The following is a 21,941-nucleotide window of genomic DNA, read 5'->3' on the forward strand; positions in this document are numbered from 1 at the left end:
TCATTAGAAGGCTCCTCATCTAACTTTAAGATTTCCTGCAAGAATTTCATGCAACAAGGACTTTTTTCCACCATTTCTCTCACAAGCATATTGACTTTAAACCTTTCTAGCGCTTTGATAAGGTCCCAAAAATTTTCTCCTTCCGGACGCTCATCATCTCCTATCTTCCCCTCTAAAGGCTTGTTGACGCACAATTTCCTGATAGTTAAACTTCGCAGACAAAACCTTCATTACAGAAAAAGAAAAGTGTGTGTGTGTAGTTAATCCCTCTACGACCCCGACACCAACACAATATATATTCCTTATATTGATCAGATGCCTAATGTTATGAAACATTATATTAAAAGGGTTGTGACTGTGGATGGTGACGGTTACTGTGGTTATCAAGTTGTAGCAGAAAGTCTTGGTCTTGGTTCTGACAGTTACGGTAGTTATATACCGGAGTAACAAAATCGAAATTTTAAAGTTAACATCCTGTAGTTATCTACCGGATATACAAAATTTAAATTTTAAGAATGAATCTTCGGTAGTTAACTACCAAATGTGTTAGTAAGGACAATTTTGTAATTTTGGGGGCCTACAAAGATATAAGGGAGGCCTAAAAAGAAACCTTCTCAGAATAATAGAGAATGTAGTCCATACATCTGGGCCAGGTAAGATTAAGCCCATTATTTTCAGTAACCATATTATTTTTACGGTGGATGATACAACAGAGAATCACTACCTAATTGATATATATACCCAATACAAAACCCTAGCTTCTGCTGCCTCATTTGCTTCTTACATCTCTGAAGCAGCGATTCAAGCAGGTATATACAAAACCCTAATTAATATTCTCTCATTATTTGATTTGACGTTGATGTTGATTTTGTTGCAGTGCCACAATTTTTCCTTTATACGATGCTTCTGATTGAAACCATTTTTGTTTATTAATTGTGTTCTTCTTCTCTCGATTCTCTCGATCTGGTTTCATATAAGGTGAAGCTTTGAACTGAATTATGGACCTAAAGATTTGATTTTTTTTGGGATTCAGCGTTTTTTTGAGTGAAATTCTAACATGGGTCGAACTGTTTTTTGGAAATGAAGCTTGTTTTGTGATGGGTTTTGTAATCGAAATTAGGGTTAAGCCTTGTGTGTTCTGGTTTAGCTTAAACTGATATCTTATTTGAGTAATTTATTTTGTTTATTTGTTGAATTTCAATTTTATTTGATTTTCTGAAATCTTATGGTGTAGGATTTAGATTATTTTTTTGTTAGTTTTTATCATGCTCCCAATAATGTGGTGTAGGATTTAGATTTTATTTTTATTTATTTAGTTTTTATCATGCTCCTAAGGAGTAAGGACCCTTGAATGTTTTGTCGAATTAAGGGCTGTTTTAGGTTGCCTTGTTTTTGAGCCTATGAAAAATAGCTTATGCAAATAAGTAAGCTTTGTTAATTCATATTTTCTCACTAACGAAAATTGTATTTTCATAATTTCTTAACGGTTTTATGAATAATACATTTATTTGCATAAGCCATTTTGCATATGCTCAAAATAAGCCTAAAAGTGTTTTCTGTTTAGATCTCTGTTGTTTATTTTTTATTTTTTGTATATATTCTTATAATTTTTTGTATCTGTCTCCCTTTGTTTTATGTGATTGATTAGTATTCTTATATAATTTTTTCTTGTGTCTTGTAGAGACAAGATGGCCGTTCCATTGCTCACCAAGAAGATTGTGAAGAAGCGTGTCAAGAGGTTCATCAGGCCACAAAGTGACAGGAAAATATGTGTGAAGGTATGTGAGAATAGATTAGCTTTCAAAAATGGTAGAGATTTTCACTGTATGTATTGTTTATCTGCAAACTATATTTTATCAAATGATTTAGTGTGTTTGGAAAACTGTTGGATAGGCCGTCGTGATATGTTTGAGCTTTTATCAAAAAGATTCATGTATGTCTGAGCTTTCTTAAACTAACTCTTTAATACACTATGAACACTTGTAGATTGGATGTTATAATTTCAGGGTAAATCGAAATGCTTTCCATTTATTACGCTCATGTACCTAATTATTCTTGCTGAAAATGTGATGTACAATTTACAGACTAAATCTAAATGCTTTTCATTTATTACAATCATTTACCTAATTATTTTTGCTGTATTTGTAATGTACAAATTACAGACTAAAGTTATTGCGTCATTTCCATATTTTGTCAGTGTAGCAATTTTCTAGTGCATTTTATGATAGAAAAACATCGCTGATGTTCCTACCTACTCCTACTGATACCTGTTATTTTTTGCTTCCATTTTATTTGTTGTTCTGTATATGCTGGTTGAATATTTTGTGCACATTGATTCTGTGTGTTTATAATATTCTGACCTTATTACTGTTGTGGTATGCAGCAAAGCTGGCGCAGGCCAAAGGGTATTGATTCACGAGTTAGGAGAAAATTCAAAGGAGTTACTTTGATGCCTAACATTGGATACGGCTCAGACAAGAAGACCCGCCACTATTTGCCTAATGGATTCAAGAAGTTCGTCGTGCACAATGTCCAGGACCTGGAGCTTTTGATGATGCACAACAGGTAACTGGTTTTAGTTTGCATCTTGATTCTTAACCTCTCATTGTCTCTTTGTAACTATATTCTGACATTTACATGAACAATCCACAGGACATACTGTGCTGAGATTGCACACAATGTGTCAACCCGAAAAAGAAAGGAGATCGTTGAACGTGCAGCACAATTGGATGTTGTTGTCACCAACAAGCTGGCCAGGTTGCGCAGTCAAGAAGACGAGTGATTGCTTTTGCAATGTCAAATCATTTTTGCTTTTGTTGTTTATGGTATGAACATGGCAGACAATTGTTCTCAGGATTGTTGTCTCATGGATTTCTGTGTTTGAATCCCAGAGTTTTTTGTGTTGAATACTTGAGTTATAATTTGTTTAGAGTATTTTGGCACATTCATATTAATAGTCATCTTAATTCTCTCTTATTATATTCTAGCTTATGAAATATCGTAGTTTTGATTGCTTTTTGTTCGGCTTGTTTTTGATTTCTGACTGCTTGACTGGTATAATGCTATCTATTTCAAAGTAGTCTGGCATTCATACTAATGAATTTTTTGGCAGAACCTGGCCCTTAAATCATTTATTACTTAATATGCCTACAAAAAAAAAACATTTTCGGGGTTGCAGTTGGTGATAATCGACTCTGTAGTTTAAGAAGTTGATTGATTATTGACTATGTGCCCTTGAAGGATAAAAATGTATTTTTTCACTGAAGAATGATTTGCAATGGTAATATGGTTGATGCTTCTTTGCGATGGCCATGCTTAAGGTCGGTCATGGACCAGGACATGGTTATAGTTGTGTCTTGGTTTTCTGCATTAGTTTGGCTATGAAAATGAATATGTTTTCACTGTCATCTGTGGGTATGACATTCTTGTAATACCGTTCTCTGCATCAGTTTGGCAAATGTTTTTGTCTCTGCTCTAACTTCTCTGCATATAGTTCATAAGAAGTATGAAATGCATCTTAATTTGAGTGCACGGATGGTTCTTGTATACAATGTTCCAATTATTCCTATGATGCACATATAAAGAATGTTTGAATCCTAAAATTCCATGTTTGATTAATATTGTAAGAATCTGTTGTGTGCCATCGTTGCACACAAAAGAATGTGTTGAGTATGTCAAATGGTGCCCGAATGGTTCTTATATACAAGGTTAACAGATGATGGCTGGACTTGAATAGTTGGATTGTATAGTATCTTTTGTTGTGTGCAACTTTGGTACACAACACATTCTTACAATACACATCAAACATGGAATTTTTGGATTGATCAAATCAGTCTTGGAAAATATCAAGCAATTGAGACAGAAATGTGCAGGCCTATATGCAGGGAAAACTTAATTGTGCATTCATCGATTGTGTTGGGGCATTAAAGAAGAAGAATCCGATACTTACTGTACAAACAAGAAATTTCTTTAGCAGTATATTTGTTCAAAAAAGTATATTTGTTTTCCAAACAAAATACTATTTGTCAAGACTTGATGCTTGTCCCTTCACATAATTAAAAAAGACTTCATGCTTGCGGTTTTAAATAATATATAATTATCTTTGAACTTAACAGTACTACCCTGGAACCTTTCATAAACTAAATAATATAAAACTAGACAATATATATGTTTCTTCTGTATCTTTGAACTCCTATACCTTGAAAAGGTAACAAAGATGCAGTGCCACGGGGTGGAATTTAGTATGGGAAAGTGGAGTTTTTTCCCACCATGGGAAAGTTATTTTTGACCATTAGATTAAGTAAGGAACATATTTTTATCATAGACATTCAACACAAGATTTTTTTCACTCTCCTCCATCTCTCTCCCACCACTTCACTTGCAGCAATCTCACCCTTATTTGTTTTACCACAGTCTTCACCCTCATTCAACCTTCGTGAGTAGTGACTGTCAACACTAAATATTATTTGTTTTACACTATCTTTAACCACCCTTATTCACCTCTGCTTATGTGATTATTTTCCACCATGGCACCACACCAAATAATTCAGATTAACAAACTCAATTTCTGACCCAAATGAGTTGAGTGTGCATCATATCACACATACAGCAGAGGCAATACAACTTCATTGTTTTGGATTGAGAATTTCATTTAGAACTAGAAACACACAAGTAATATAGTTTAGATTTTGTTTGATGTTCAATTTATAAAACATTTTTTGAGTACCTGGTACCGTACTGAACAAAGAGGTAGTGGGTATGAGTATTGCCATGATTTGTATTGTAAATTTGTTAAACACTTGAATCTTTTTAAGTTTAAAAACCATCGTATAAGTGACCATAAGATTCCAGATCTGAAAACTCCATTGTTGTATTAATTTTTTTGCAACTTGCAAGCAAAAGAAATCTATAAATTCCTGCTATCTCACTAAATGAGCTTCCAATGACGGTTCAACCGGAAACGAATTTCAAATTTAAAAGAAATGAAGAAGAAAAAAATTACAACAAATTCAGCAACTGAACCAATGACGGGTGGTGGAAAATAATCATGGTGGTGTGTGGTGGTGGTCAAATAGTTGCTGATTTTGAGATTTAGCTGTGGTGGTGTGGGGACATGAAAGAGAGGAGGAAGATTATGTAACCGAAGATTTAGTTACAAATAATCTTGTAACCAAAAAAAAAACAAATAATCTAGTGCTGAAAGAGTAGAATAAGAATGTGTTTCTCATCTAATCTAATGGACATAATCAACTTTCCCATGGTGGGAAAAAACTCCACTTTCCCATACTAAATTCCACCGTGCCACGGTGCCGTAAAGAGCTTTCTGAGTAGGAATCTTTAATGTGTAATTTTTTCAAGATGGACCTCCATCATTTAAAATGAGAAAAATATATCAGAAGTTTAAGTTTAAATATAGTGAACTTGCATAGTGAGAATCACACTTTACTCGTGTAATTTTAGTTAATCAAACGAGACAAAGTAATACCTAATAGAATTAAAGCAAGAGAAGGACACCCTACATCAACTACTGTTCCCTCAAAAGAAGAGTAACCCTTATCGTTGTGAAAATTTCATATTGATTAGCATCTATCTCTGTTGTCAATGCGGTGCGTAGCGGCTGCTATTTCGGTGGTGCGGCCACTAATAAATTTAATACAAGATACCATATTATTAAAAAAGAAATACTAAAATACGTTAAACATTACTCAAAATTTCATGAAGTATTCATAATACGAAATAAAAGGGATAACAAAATCGAAAATGGCTAATACCAATTATATACAACTAGTACAAGTTATTGTTTTACTATGGCTTAATTGCATGTTTGGTCCCTTATGTTTATTTTAGTTTTCAAGTTGGTCCCTTATGTTTTGAAAGTTTCAAGTTGGTCCCATACGTTTATTTTAGTTTTCAAGTTGGTCCCTTACATTTTGAAAGTTTCAAGTTAGTTCCTTATGTTTATTTTAGTTTTCAAGTTAGTCCCTTATGTTTATTTTAGTTTTCAAGTTGGTCCCTTATGTTTATTTTAGTTTTCAAGTTGGTCCCTTATGTTTTGGACCGACTTGAAAACTAAAATAAACATAAGGGACCAACTTGAAACTTTCAAAACGTAAGGGACCAACTTGAAAACTTTTAAAACGTAAGGGACCAACTTGAAACTTTCAAAACGTAAGGGACCAATTTGAAAACTAAAATAAACATAAGGGACCAAACATGCAATTAAGCCTTTTACTATTTATAGGTCCGCTTTGGCCGCTTTCCACTTCTGACACACGCTGACGTGGCCTAACAGGCTAACACGCGCCGAATCGAACGGTGCAGTGGTCTTGATTTTTCCGCTACGCTCCGCTATAGTGGCCAGAGCAGCCGCTATTGACAACAAAGGCCTCTATATACATGAACACTTGAAGTTCTCCAAATCTAGAGAATTTAAATGACTTACAGGAGGAAAGAATTGGTAGTGGTACCCAAATGGATCATATCAACAATAATTTTGGATTTCATTCAAAAAAATTACCAAATCCAAATGCATAGATTGAGCATTTAGAATGCACCTTAATTGATTCATGTATACTGACATTCTTGAGATAGAGATAATGCACCTTAATTGATTCATGTATACTGACATTCTTGAGATAGAGATCACTATGATATTCTTTCTATTGAAAACTATAGGGCCTCCTATCCTTCCATAATTCTTGAGTGGCACAACCAAAAAAAGAAATCCAATTATCAATTTCCTACTGTCAAAAAAAATTATTAACTACAGTTGCAGATGATAAGTTCCAGTCTAGCCAGCTGTGGAAGCCAATACATGTTCGTGTAAAAATTACATAAGATATTTTTTGCAATATTTACACATTGACAATTACCCAAATTTTGGAAGATTTTACTTTGCCAATTCCATCTACAGAGTCTTTTCCTTTTATGAATATAAATGTATTGATTTGTTAATCACTATGTCAATAAAAATTTGAGCATGGCAGCAAAATTTTAACTAGACCAGAAACTTGCATAAAAAAACTAGACTATAAACTGGAAATGACATTTAAAATGGAGAATAAACTAAATATATTCAACAAAAGTGATCAAATACACCAAATCAAAAAATCAAAAAATTTTCATCCTTAGTTTGAGTCTGACTCAACTTCTCAACCCACACATTCTTATTATTATTATTATCATTCTCTTCCTTCTTCTCATTCCCCTCTTCTTTTTTTACCTCATTATTTTTCTCTTTCTCACTCTTATTTTTATTCTTTGGAAAAAATATTCCATGTACAAAGGACTCGACATCTTTTCTCGAAAACCCAGCTTTGTCCTCAACTTCATTCTGTGGAATATACGGTGGACGCACAATATGCAACACCGTATTCCACTTCACACCTTTAAAGAAATCATGACCCTTTATTTCATCAACTTCAATCCTACGATCGGGATCTTTCTCAAGCAACTTTGCAATCAAATCCTTCAACGGTGTTGATTCACCCTTTTGTTCAACCTCCATTGTTAAAATCTTGTGAAACGTTTCTTTCCTATTTGGACTACTAAACGGTGTCGTTCCATAAAACAATTCATACAAAACGACGCCAAATGACCACCAATCAACACCAAAATTATGTCCATTCCCTAATATAACTTCAGGTGCCACGTAATCCTCAGTTCCCACGAACGAGTTTGACTTTTCAACTGAGTCTGACTCACTCCTTTTACAAACCGAGTTGATATCGATTTGACTCAATGATTCGAATTTCGGTTTCCCAACATAGGTATTACAAGAATAGAACTTTGATAACCATCTCTTCCTTCTGTTTTTCGTATTTGGTGGTGAGTTGGAACCTGGTGACGAGTTGGAACTCAACGAGTTTGGTGATTTTGGATTTAATTTCTTTGATAGGTCGAAATCTACGATCATTATGTGACCCGTTTGTTGAATCATGATATTCTCTGGCTTCAAATCTCTATAAACTACTCCTAAATTGTGTAGATACTCCAATGCTAACACCAATTCCACGGCATAAAACCTTCACAAAAAAAAAATTAACAATCACATTAAATTAAACACAAAATTCTTCATTTTTACCAAGAAAAAGACTGAAAATTTTGAAATTTCTTATCAAATAAATAATCAAAATTTAAACTTAACCCATCTCTCAAATCGTGATTGTTATATATTGCAAAAATCTACGGAATAACTAAACCACAAAAATCCAAAAAATTGTTTTTCACATTTGCAATGCATGACAAAATTAAATTAAAAATTTCCCGAATATATGAGTTTTTTTCTTCTAAAAACTTGATATGCGGATCTAGAAACAGACAAATCAATGAGTCTAATGCCACCGTGCACATAAGGGTGGTCCACACAACAAAATTTTGTATAGACTAACCCTCGTGAATTGAATTGACATCAGAGAATCTATCTGGGATTAAATCTAGAAGATGGGTATGAACAATTAGGCAATACCCATTTTCAAGTGGATCGGCTACGTGATCAAATTACATCATAATATTCTATCATACATCATATCTAAAATTTACAACAGTGGGCAAAAAAAAGAAACACAATGTTGTTTTTTCATTATGAAATTTTCAAACAATAATATTTTACCTGATGGTTTCTTCAGATAATTTTTTCTCAGGTTGTTTCTTTCTAAGAGAATGCAAATTCCCACCATGACAATAATCAATAGCAAACCCAATAAGCTTTTCAGTTTGAAAAGCTCCTTTAAACCTAGGCAAGAGAGGATGATCAAAACGACGTAGTATTTGTTGTTCAAATTTCACCCTTTTGCATTCACAATTCTTTCCATTATTTTTCCTCAAAAGAAGCTCTTTAGATATCACTTTCAATGCCAACCATTCTTCTTTCGATGATCCGTAGGTTCTTGAAAGAAACACGACACCCTTTGCGCCACGACCGACGGCGGATAAAATTTTAAGGTTTCGGAAGTCCAATGTTTCGCCGCCGTGATTCATGGCAGAGGTAAGGTAACCTCGTACCTCCGAAACCGTGTTTTTGCTTTATTTGCACTTGTTTAGAAAAATATTTCAAGAGGCTTTTTATAAGAAATGTTAAGAAACGTGATTGTATGTGTGATTTGTTCTATAACAATATTGTGGACCATGTTTGTTTATTTGACACGTAGAGAGATTTAGGTTTATGACAACTCATTGAAAGATGGAATATTACGTGTGAATTTAATGTTACGTTCAAACAAGAAATTCTTAAAAGGAAAACGCTATAATGAGCTAATAATTTGCTCAATACACGGGATTGGCAGAAGAAAATTCATCATGTATAACTGAAAACAATCTCAATTCTGATTTGCTTATATCAAACGTGTGTGTGTATGTCGACTCAATCACGTTGCAATATATAGAAATAAATAAAATATTCTCTTTATCTCCAAATAATAATGTTCAAAAAAAAAGTTTGTCCATGATTTGTAAAAAAATTATTAATTTTGTTGATTTTAATGGTAAATCAGTATTATTTATTAATTTTTTTTTATTAATTATAGTTAATGGAGTAATTAATTTGGATGAAATATTGAATATTGTATTGGTATTTTGAAGTGACAATTAGTTTGAGACAGAGAAATGCTTATATCAAACGTGTGTGTGTATGTCGACTCAATCACGTTGCAATATATAGAAATAAATAAAATATTCTCTTTATCTCCAAATAATAATGTTCAAAAAAAAAGTTTGTCCATGATTTGTAAAAAAATTATTAATTTTGTTGATTTTAATGGTAAATCAGTATTATTTATTAATTTTTTTTATTAATTATAGTTAATGGAGTAATTAATTTGGATGAAATATTGAATATTGTATTGGTATTTTGAAGTGACAATTAGTTTGAGACAGAGAAAAAAACTAAAGAGACATTTATTTTCAAACAGAAGGGTATAAAATTTGGATTCCTCAATTCTTATCATTATTACTAGCGAAAAGATGGGTACACGCCAACGTTTGAAAATTATGAAGGTGTTTTTTTTTTATAAAATTTTGATCTTGATTAAAAGTAAAAATATAAATGTTTTTTGCTTTCAAATTATAACAAATCAAACTAACCATGATTATCTATTTTCAATGACATCAACAATATAAAACAAAGATAATATAAATTCTTATTTTCTAATGACATTAATAACAATCTATATTATGGAAAAAGTTGTTTAAGTGTATAATTGAGATAACGAAAAAGTAAATATAAGTATACCCACTTAGTTTGTTACACTCTTTAAAGGATAAAGGAAAAAAATTGGACACACACACACACACACTCATATTGTGTTTGTTACACTTTTATTTGAATATTTGATTTTACTCTTATCTATTTGTTATTAATTTGTATTGAAAGTTGAGGGTAATTTTAGAAAGAGAAAAAGTCAGTACAAAAGAGGCAAAAACATGTTATTTTCTTTATATATAGTATAAATTATTATTTTGACGGATTTACTTATTCATTTAAGATATGAATAGCGATTAAACTACTAAACCAATAAAAAAATGAGAGGTATTTTTTCTTGTAATGATTTTGGGACCACGTGCTTTAATATTTATAAAATTATTTTTGATGTTTTAATTGCATCCCATTTCTTTCTTTAAAGAAATATGAATTACACTCTCCTCCATTCTTATGTTAAAATATACAATCTTCTCAATTGAGAATTAAATATAGGGAAATACTAACAAGTGTCTATAAAACATCAAGGAGTTAAGAGAAGTAATTTTTGCATGGAAAACCGTGTATATGTGACTCTGAGAAGCGACTTGTATTTCCAAAACACAATTTCCTCTAATGGATTCCTTAAAAAGTTATTACCTAGGGTCAAAATGTTGACTTCAAAGTGATAATTTAATTCTATGGTTATGCTCACTTAAACTAACTTTAGAGTACCCAATTGTTCTTATATATATTGTTATCAACAAGAAAAATTGACGATGTCAGATTAAGCAACAAGCACACAAAATAGAACAAGCTAAAAACTAGTGATATATAATAAATTTTATTTTGACAATTTTATTTTTTATTAGAATTTTCCAATAAAAATAACATCAATAAAAATCACAACATAAATTTTAGAAAACATCAGTTTGATAAACTAAGTGAAGCCATCTTGTCATCAATTTCCTTCATATTTTTTTCAATTAACTTATCCAAGTCTTTCAAATCAGAAACAGTCACATCATCTGGAAGCTTGTTGTTTTGCATGTACCAAAACATAAGAATGTTCAGCTCATTCTCATGATTGTCGTGTCTTTGCATTCTCAGTTGTTCCCTAGCTTTAGTAATCATTTGCAAAAGGAAACTTTCTTGGTTCACATTTTTTCTCTCATTTTTCATATATGAGTTTTGATACCTCTCAATCACCTGTTTGGCTTCCTTTAGATTTGGCCACACCTCTGTTTCAGAATCAAAAGGATCAGAAATTATAGCACATGCTGAAATACCACAAAGAATAGTGAGTTCTCTCACCTTCTTGATGATACCTTTCCTCCTCCTCTTGTAGGTCTCCTTTCTTGTTGAATCATTGGAAATAAAGGCGAGTTTCACCTTCTTCCTAGTCATGGCTTTGCAATGTAATTGCACGGAAAAAGATGAGGAATCAACTTTTTTGATTTGCTGTGTTTGAAAATGCATTCCAGCTTTTATAGAGAGCAATATTTGTTTTCACCGCTAGTCTCTTGAAAAAAAAGAGCAATACCTATATTATTTTATTAACTTTAGTATTTAATAAAAAATTAAAGATGATCCCATTAATGATTTTTAATAAATACTATATTTTAAAACAATATTAATATTACATGGTCTAACTATTTCCTTAAAACAAAATTCTACAATATTTAATGATAGTTACAAAATAAAATAAAAAAAGGAGATTAATTTTGTAGAATAAAAAATAATACAGGGTATTATATGGTCAAAGTGTTTTTTTTTTTACTAAAGTATGGTAAAATTTATTATTAAAAACAATAAGATTGAAAAAAAACCATGGTTAATTAAGGTCAATATTAACCCACTTGAGTTGGGATAGTGGTATTAACTTGGAACTTTGGAGTTCGCTCCTCCTCAATATCTCAGGTTCAATACTCCTCGTGTCAAATTTGAGTGGGCTACTTTAACTTATTCAAAAAAATTAAAGTCAATACTGATTATTATGGTCAATATTTTGAAATTTACTTTTATACGAGTCTAATATTCTTTTATCATTAATGTTATTTTTTTATATGAGTCAATTAAAGTCTATAATATTTAATTAATTTGTAAAGTATCCAATAAATTAATTCAAATTTAATTATATTTTTATAATTTATTTTTTATATTGAAAATAACATCTTTTTACAATTATAAAATTGCTTAAAACAATTCTTAGTCAACTAATTTTTTAATTTAAAATATAAATTCAATAAAATAATGTTTAAACAAATTCCTAGTCAAAATTTTAAATTTAAAATATAAAATCAATAAAATAATGTTTTCTTCAATATAAATTATAATTTATTTCATTGTTGACAGACTCTCTACAGTTTCATGAGAGCCAATGTTATTCAAGGTACAATTGATTAATAATTTTGGGCACCTGTCTACATGGACTCAAATCTTAATATTTCATGTTGTAGAAGATTAGTCCCTTCTGCCAGATCTGCTCCAAATTATATACTCCTTCTAGTCTCAGTTATAAATAATTTTTCACTTTTTATATTCATTGAATAAAAGATGTATGCCATCTCAATTATAGACCACATACATCATTTATTTAATGAATCTAAAAATTGAAATGTTGCTTATAATTGAGACCAAGGAAGTATTATTTAAGATTAGATTATATATAATTGCATTGTTAAATATGGAAACAAACCTTTTTAAGGTAAATGAATATCAATTTTACTTTCAATTATTATTAATGAGGTTTTAATCGTTTTTAGTCATGGAAAAACTCTAAGAAAGTTTTTTAAAAATATATTATTGCCATAGAATATTTTTAAAATAATATACATATTTGTCGTTTATTTTATAATTAATAATATATTTGATTCTTTTCCCTAAAAAAAAAATAATATATTTAGTCTTTGAAGCTTCCATTTATTATATATGATTACTAGCATCAAGACGAACACTAAAGTTTACAAAAAAAACATGTCTGTCTTTCCGCTTTTATTGACAAGAAATGATAAAACAGTCAATAAATAAGTAATTTATTGGAGGGTAAAATTAAGAAGTAATATTACATTGAAACACAATATATTTTTATATAAGGCAAAAATAAGTTTTTTTTTATTTTTTTATTTTTATAGTGTCCAAGGATGTAGTCTTGGGGACCGTAAAGAAATTGTCGAGGTTGGATCAACGTCTAACGTGCCCTAGACGAATTTAGATGCCCTCTTTGGTGGTTCCTATTGCTTTCTCATGGTCTCCGCCAACCCTTCTACAACGGTAGCTGTTCCATAAGACCCTTTCCATCAGGCCATTCCTTAACCCATTTTCACAACCTATAGACATCGTCTCGACGATCGGTCCATACAGTAGTATGTGGACCTCTGATTAGATATTGGATCCACTTTTGGGGTTTAAAATGTTTGTAATTCCTGTTTGGATTGACCTACACTTTTATATGGATTTACTTGGTTAGTGATGACAATTCATCTTACGTTAATCCTAGCATGTTTTTCAGTCATTTTCTGTAGGTTTTACCAGCAAAACAGAGGAGTATTAGAGCAATTTCCTATGATTTAGGGACATTTGTAATGTTTTATATATTTGATTATGTAATTATGTTCTTCCTGAATCATAGCAATTTTAGGGTGTTTTTGATGTAATTCACGAAGAAATCATGTAAATTGGCAAAGCAAAGACATCCGAAGATTTATGCGGTCATTGGGAAGATGAAGAATGAAGATTCAAGAGGCCTCAAAAGACTTTACAGAGAGAGGAATTCTGTTCCCAAGTTCCAAGACAACTTACATAGAAGCAAACACCTTAAAAGGCGAAGAAACAAACATTTCGGCATCCAGAACACAGGCACATGCACCCAGGGGATGGATGTAGGTGCCTAGAGCATGTGCCTTGCAGCTTCATGCTCCAGGCGCATGAAATGGTTCTTGAGGCGCTTGGAGGTGGTTTAGTTCCAAGGCACATGTGCCCCAAGCATGGCCTAGGTGCCTTGAGCATGGCGACTTATTGAAAAAGTCACAATTTTGTGACGATTTTACCCTTTAAGCTGGCAGTTTATCCCAAGTTCAGGTGGAAACTTTCCCTATAAATACCGCCTTCCTCATTCATAATTTCTCGTTCAGAACTGGAGAAGTTCAAGAGGAAGGCAAATTCTAGGAGCTTTCAGGAGGAGTTTCTTTCTTCTCTCCAAGTTTTTTGGGTAAGTTTTATTTCTTTTGTAATTATGCATTTAGTTACCATGAGTAACTAAATCTTTTTAGGCTAGGGTTCTAAGATGAACCTCTATTTATTTTGTTGGATAATTATTTAATTTTAAGTCGTTTATTTAGTTATTTTTTGTTCGCTATTTAGTTTTATTATGTTAGATTTATTTCCTTAGGAGCGCAACCCTAGTTTAGACACTTAGGTAGTGACAAGACCTAATATTGATATTTATATCTGTCTATCTAGGAAGTAATTAGTTAATAACTGGACGAAAGATACCGCGAAAGCGAGTTGAGCCTAGTAGTAAGTACTTAGGAGGTGACATTACTAATATTGATTAGTAATGTCAATAGTTATTAATTAGGGTCACCTCCTAAGTACTTACTACTAGGGTCAACCAGCTGTGTGCCATATCAACAAAAAAAAACCTTTTAACCATTTCCTTTTTCTTCCCAAACCTGCCAAAGTTTGATGCAAAATTTTAGATTTATCCGGAAGCACCAATATCACACCTATCCACTTGAACACTCCATACCAAATTTCACTAGCAAGGTCCCATATTTTTAAAAGAATTTTGCTCTCCACCCAGCACATTTTGCTCGCACCCTGCATTGCTTCCAAATATACCCTTGCGTTAGTTAAGTCCGCAGCGTGACTTAACTAACGCACGTTGTAAGCAATGCGTGACTTAAGTCACTGATAAGTGCTCAAAAGTAATATATTTCATGTGTTAAAAGAGGCATTTTTAGTGACTTGTTATGCAAGTTATCTACGGAAAAGCAACCAATTGTTATAATTATACCATTTATGCTTTATATGCCTAATTCTACCCAATTTATGCAGGAAATGACAAGCAAGGACCAAAACTCAAGTTGTGTGAACCAAGCAAATCTCGCTTACGCGAGGTCATCTCGCTTAAGCGAGATTCCTCCAGGGAGAAGCTCAACCTTCGCTTGCATCTCGCTTCCAGGGTCGCTTGTGAATTTTAGAATCTCGCTTACGCGAGATCATCTCGCTTACGCGAGATTTCTCCAGGGAACAGATGAGCATCTCGCTTTCTATCTCGCTTCCATGTCGCTCAAGCAGGATTCTAAGGCGGTTTATGTTTCAAGCAACTTCGCTTGCGCGAGGTCTCACTCGCTTACGCGAGATGCAACTTCATCAAGGAGCAGGGCTACGTGGCAAGACTTCATTGGCCATTGTTAGATATTTAGGCTTCTCGCTTAAGCGAGATGAATCTCGCTTAAGCGGGATTACACGTTTTCAGCCCATTTAAATACAAGTTTTCCCTCTCTCTAGCACTATTCACTATTCCATTGAAACATTTTATACATTTCTAGAGAGAGGTTAGAGCTATTTCATAGAGAGAAACACAAAGCAAGTGATTAAGGAGTAGATTCAACCCTAGATTCATTGAGACATCAAGGATCTTGGCATGGAATCTTCATCTTTCCTTCCTTCCTTGCATTAGTTTACATGTCTATATGTAACTATCACCTTCTATGTAGTATTGAGGTAACAATCAAGCTATTATGTAATCTTTTGATCTTTTAATATATAAGGTTCTAGCTTAATGATTCAATATTGTTGTTATTCTTGCTTTTAATGCTTTCAAAGAGATTCAAGATGATTTGGACACAAACCCTTGAATCTAGAACTAGAATAACAATCTATCTTATGTTATATCACTCTTGACAAGTTTGTAAACCTTTGATAATTACTTTTAATCAAGATTTTAATGCTTTCGGATACTTAATCAGGCTGGACACGGTCGATTAAGTTATCCGATCGACTTTGTTATCGTTTAAGGAATTTGGACACGAATGTTTAAACGCTAACTTGGAAATAACGATGTCGCTTTGGACACGAAGGATATTGTAGAAATGATTGTAATAATATTGGTTATAAAGCTAGAGTCTGTTAATCGATCGAGAGATTGCTGCTGTTATGCTTGCTCGTTATCTTATACCGCAAGCGAAATAGTTCGATCCCCTCTCGTTTTTACTTAAATGTCAAATATGGATATAGTGTTACAAACAAACAAATTATATCCAAACCCTTAATGTGAACGATTGTGTAAATGCTTATGATTAAACGTAACTCCCTGTGGAAACGATCCTATATATACTCATGTGTACATAGTTATATGACATGTAGGAAAAATCTTACATCAAAATGGCGCCGTTGCCGGGGAGTAACGGAAATTTTTGGTCATAAGTATTGAAACAATTTTGTCATGTTAAGTCAATTTTGCACAAAATTCTTTCATGCATATACACATACACATATATCATTCATTTTTTTTATATGCTAACCACCTGGTATAGTCTTGGTGAACTTTGTTTATGCGAGGTACCGTTGCTCACGAAGACCTACAATTTGATCCAGAGATTGAGAAAACTGCTAGGTTACTTAGAAAGCAAGCAAAGGAAGCTAGGAGATTAGCCAGGCTGGCTCAGCCGGAATCTTTACTTTTTATTCCTTCTCCGTCAGGTTCGGTGCATACTATTTCACTTGGTGATTCTTCACATTCTTCACCACATTCATCTCCGAAGAGTGAACCAGAAGTAGTCATGGCTCAAGAAAATGATAATGATGCCCTACCTATGTGGATTAGTCCGAGGAGGCTAGCTAATCTTGGCAATCGTAATGCCAAATCAATTGAGCTGAAGTCGGGGTTGATAAACTTGATAACTCATAATCAGTTTACCGGTATGGATCATGAGGATCCATATAAACATCTTACCAACTTCTATGTTACCGCCGGTACACTTGGTATGAAGGAAGATGAGGAAGAGGGTGTGTTTGTGCAATTGTTTCCTCATTCTTTGATCGGGAAGGCTAAGGAGTGGTATCTTGATCAACCAACTTCTTTGATGGAAAATTGGGGTGAGCTAGAGAAAGCATTTCAAGAAAGGTTCTTTCCGGAGGATAGGCATCTTGAGGCTAAAACTTCAATTACAACTTTTGCTCAAGGCCAAAGTGAGACTCTTTGTGAAGCTTGGGAGCGTTATAAATCATTGCTAAGGAATTGTCCAAAGCATGGTTTTGATAGCCAAATGCAACTATATCTTTTTCGTCAAGGGCTACAAGACATGTCCAAGACGATGCTTGATGCAAGTGCTGGAGGTTCTATTGCTTTGAAAAACCCAGCTGAAGCTGTCAAAATCATTAATCAAATGGCTCTCAACACAAGAAAATCCTCTCACAACCGGAATCCTAATCAAAGGAAAGTCGGTATTCTGGAACTAGAAGCAAATGATGCGGTCTTAGCTCAAAATAAGCTCCTCACTCAACAAATAGAAGCTATGCAAAAGGAGATGAGAGCTATGCCTAAACAAATTCTTGAATCTCTCAAGCAAGAAGGAGGAACCGCTCAAGTCAATACTTGTGGACTTTGTACGGGGGATCATCCAACCGGCTATTGTCCCGAACCCGGTTCTTTTGAAGAGGAAGAGGTCAACTATGTGGGAAACCAACAAAGGCCTAACCAACCACAACAAGCTGGAACCTCACAACAAAATCCGGGTACTTCCAACTTCCAAGGAAGGTATCCGGCCAACCAAAACCAACAAAGACCTTGGAGAACACCGTACAACAATAACTACCAATATCCTCAATCAAATTTCTACCAACAACCTTTCCCCCAATTTCAACAACCCTTCAATAATCAATAGCAATTCCCACCACCAAATAACCCCCAACAACCTAACAATTCCCAAAGCACCGAGGAGGTCTTGAAACAATTCATGCAAGTGTCCATGGCTAACCAGAAAAACACCGACGCGTCGATCAAAGGCCTTGAGACACAAGTTGGTCAGTTAGCACAACAAATGGCTCAAGGTCCTCCGCAATTGGGAGCTTTCACCGCTAACACTCAACCAAATCCTAAGGAGCACCACAAGGCATAGCAGTCAAAAGCTATAGCTACAAGGAGTGGGAGAGTAGTAGGTAAAGGGGTAGGTGATGATATTGTTGTTGAAGAGAAGGAAGATGAAGTTGTTAACGAGGAGGATATAGAGAAGTTCGAGGAGGATAGTGTAGAGATAGAGGAGGAAGTGTATATAAAGAATAAAGAAGCATTAGTTGAAAAAGAAAAAAATCAAAAAAGAGATCTTGAGGTACAAGTGGAGATGGAGAGGAAGAATAAAGATGTGGGGAAAGATAAAGGGAAGAAACAAGTGGTTGAGAAGCAAGTGGTGGCTCAACACTTACCATACCCACATGCTCCATCGAAGAAAGACAAAGAGCGGCAATACGCAAGGTTTCTTGAACTCTTCAAGAAGTTGCAAATTGATATACCATTCTCAGAAGCCTTGGAGCAAATGCCGGTCTATGCGAAGTTCATGAAAGATATCCTTTCCAAGAAAAGAAGAATCAATGATGAAGAGACGATCCAAATCGATGCCAATTGTAGTGCTATTATTCAAAGAACAATGCCAAAGAAAGAGCAAGATCCGGGAAGAGTCACTCTACCGGTAGCTATTGGCACAACACATGTAGGTAAAGCACTACTTGATCTTGGATCAAGCATCAATCTCATGCCTTTGTCCGTTGCCAAAAGAGTTGGTGACCTTTGTATAAAGCGGACTAGGATGATGTTGCAATTGGCCGACAAATCCTTTGCAAAACCATTAGGTATGGCCGAAGATGTTCTTGTAAAAGTGGACAAATTTATTTTTCCGGCTGATTTTGTGGTTATGGATGTCGAAGAAGATGAGGATGTGCCTATCTTAATGGGAAGGAATTTCATGCAAACGGCTCGGATGATGATTGATCTTGATGATAATATCATGAAGGTCAAGGTAAATGATGAAGAGGTTACCTTCAACATCCGAGAAGCTTTGAAGTACTCGAAAGACAAGGGTGCATGTTTCAAAATGGATGCAACCGAAGAAGTCATCTTGACTACTCGGAAGCAAATGCACAATAGAACACCCCTTGAGAGTGCTTTGGTGGACGCACTCAATGCTATTGATGAAGACGAAGCAAGTGCCATTGAAGAGTGTTTGAAGGAGCTAGATTCCTTGAAGGAAGTTCTTCCTAATCAAGCCATACTTGAAGATTTGAAAGAAGAATCCAAGGAAGAAGCGAAAGTTGATGACACCAAGGTAGAATTAAATGTTTTACCATCTAATTTGAAGTATGTTTTTCTTGAGAAAGATGGTACAAAACCGGTGATCATTAGCAGCTCCTTGTCCATCGATGATGAAACCAAGTTGGTAGAGGTTCTCAAGGACAACAAAGAAGCAATAGGGTGGAAGTTATCCGACTTGAAAGGGATAAGTCCATCTTATTGTATGCACAAGATTATGATGGAAGAAAACTTCAAGCCGGTAGCACAACCGCAACGCCGCTTAAATCCAAATATGAAAGAGGTGGTGCGAAAGGAAGTAGTGAAGTTGCTTGAAGCCGGCATGATCTATCCTATCTCGGATAGTGCTTGGGTAAGCCCGGTTCAAGTAGTTCCTAAGAAAGGAGGAATGACGGTGATCACTAATGATAAAGATGAGTTGATCCCAACTAGAACCGTCACCGGATGGAGGATGTGTATAGATTATAGAAGACTCAATCAAGCAACAAGGAAGGATCACTTTCCCTTGCCCTTCATGGATCAAATGCTTGAAAGACTCTCCGGTCAATCCTTTTATTGCTTCCTAGATGGTTACTCCGGTTACAATCAAATCGCCATGAATCCAGATGATCACGAGAAGACGGCTTTCACTTGCCCCTTTGGTATTTTTGCTTATCGAAGAATGCCATTTGGCTTGTGTAATGCACCCGCAACTTTTCAACGGTGTGTTCAAGCAATCTTCTCCAAACTTATTGGAAAATGCATGGAGGTGTTCATGGATGATTTCTCGGTTTTCGGTTCATCATTTGATACGTGTTTGAATAGCTTGGATACCGTGCTGAAGCGGTGTATTGAAACTAGCTTGGTGCTCAATTGGGAGAAATGTCACTTCATGGTTACCGAGGGTATTGTCCTTGGTCATAAGATTTCTGCTAAGGGTATCGAGGTAGACCAAGCAAAGGTCGATGTCATAGGAAAGCTTCCTCCACCAGTAAATGTCAAAGGTGTGCGGAGTTTTCTTGGTCATGCCGGTTTTTACCGGAGGTTCATCAAAGACTTCTCAAAGATTGCAAAGCCTATGAGCAACTTGCTCAACAAAGATAAGTCTTTTGTTTTTGATAATGAATGTCTTGATGCATTTGAATCTTTAAAAGAAAAGTTGACCACCGCACCAATAATCATTGCTCCTAATTGGGATTTAAATTTTGAATAAATGTGTGATGCAAGTGATTATGCTGTTGGTGCGGTCTTGGGTCAACGTAAGGATAAAATTTTTCATGCTATTCACTATGCAAGTAAGGTTTTGAATGAGGCACAAATTAATTATGCCACAACTGAAAAAGAGTTACTTGCAATAGTTTATGCAATGGAGAAATTTCGTTCTTACTTTGTAGGTTCCAAAATTGTTGTTTACACTGACCATGCAGCTATCAAGTATCTCCTTACTAAGTCCGACTCAAAGCCAAGGCTCATCCGTTGGATGTTGTTGCTTCAAGAGTTTGACTTAGAGATCAAGGATAAGAAAGGCACGGAGAATCTTGTAGCTGATCACCTTTCAAGGTTGACAAACAATGAGGTAACCAAGAATGAACCGGAGGTTCGTGAAGAATTTCCAGATGAACGGTTGCTAGCAATCAATGTGAGACCGTGGTTTGCCGACATGGTGAACTACAAAGCAACCGGGTTCATTCCGAAAGATTTTGAATGGCAACAACGCAAGAAGTTCCTTCATGATGCTAACCACTTTGTGTGGGATGAGCCTTATTTGTTCAAAATTGGAGCGGACAATCTCTTGCGTAGGTGTGTGGATGATGAAGAGGCAAAGAAGATCCTATGGCAATGTCACAATTCGCCCTATGGAGGTCACTTCAACGGGGAGAGAACAGCCGCAAAGGTACTTCAATCCGGGTTCTATTGGCCAACTTTATTCAAAGATGCCAATTTACATTGCAAGTATTGTGATGAATGCCAAAGAACCGGATCAATGTCAAAAAGAAATGAGATGCCTCTACAACTCATCCTTGAAGTGGAAGTGTTTGATTGTTGGGGTATGGATTTTGTTGGCCCTTTTCCTTCATCATATTCAAATGAGTACATCTTGGTAGCTGTTGATTATGTTTCAAAGTGGGTGGAAGCCGTAGCATCGCCTAAAGCCGATAGCAAGACGGTAGTGAAGTTCCTAAAAAAGAATATTTTCACTCGGTTTGGTACACCAAGAGTTCTCATTAGTGACGGAGGGTCACACTTTTGCAACACACAACTTGCCAAGGCCCTAGATCATTATGGAGTCAAGCACAAAGTAGCATCACCGTATCATCCGCAAACGAATGGACAAGCCGAAGTTTCTAACCGGGAGGTCAAACGCATACTTGAGAAGACGGTCTCTACATCTCGGAAGGATTGGTCGGCTAAACTTGATGAAGCTTTGTGGGCATATAGGACTGCATACAAGTCTCCTATAGGCCTCACTCCTTTCCA

General features: G+C 34.7%; 2 protein-coding genes and 1 pseudogene across 2 annotated transcripts; 1 reads left to right on the plus strand and 2 right to left on the minus strand.

The window, feature by feature from the left end:
- The first annotated feature begins 763 nt into the window (after positions 1-763).
- On the plus strand, positions 764-2,979 carry LOC146906860 (large ribosomal subunit protein eL32z). Its single transcript, XM_085729788.1, has 4 exons — positions 764-809; positions 1,682-1,778; positions 2,384-2,565; positions 2,653-2,979. The coding sequence occupies exons 2-4, from the start codon at positions 1,689-1,691 to the stop codon at positions 2,780-2,782; spliced, it is 402 nt and encodes a 133-aa protein (XP_085585914.1). The 5' UTR covers positions 764-809; positions 1,682-1,688; the 3' UTR covers positions 2,783-2,979.
- A 4,068-nt stretch (positions 2,980-7,047) lies between these two features.
- On the minus strand, positions 7,048-9,036 carry LOC146906861 (serine/threonine-protein kinase OXI1-like). The gene is made up of 2 exons (XM_085724684.1): positions 8,612-9,036; positions 7,048-8,024 (listed from the first exon to the last, which is right to left on the minus strand). Exons 1-2 carry the CDS (start codon positions 8,977-8,979, stop codon positions 7,103-7,105), a joined length of 1,290 nt encoding a protein of 429 aa, XP_085580810.1. The 5' UTR covers positions 8,980-9,036; the 3' UTR covers positions 7,048-7,102.
- Positions 9,037-11,082: 2,046 nt separating this feature from the next.
- Positions 11,083-11,581, minus strand: LOC146906862 (agamous-like MADS-box protein AGL80 pseudogene; annotated as a pseudogene).
- Between the last annotated feature and the right edge of the window lie 10,360 nt (positions 11,582-21,941).

The sequence above is a fragment of the Medicago sativa genome, chromosome 7, assembly GCF_051527215.1.
Source record: "Medicago sativa cultivar Bolivia chromosome 7, Bolivia_mono, whole genome shotgun sequence".
In the NCBI taxonomy this organism is placed as follows: Eukaryota; Viridiplantae; Streptophyta; class Magnoliopsida; order Fabales; family Fabaceae; genus Medicago; species Medicago sativa.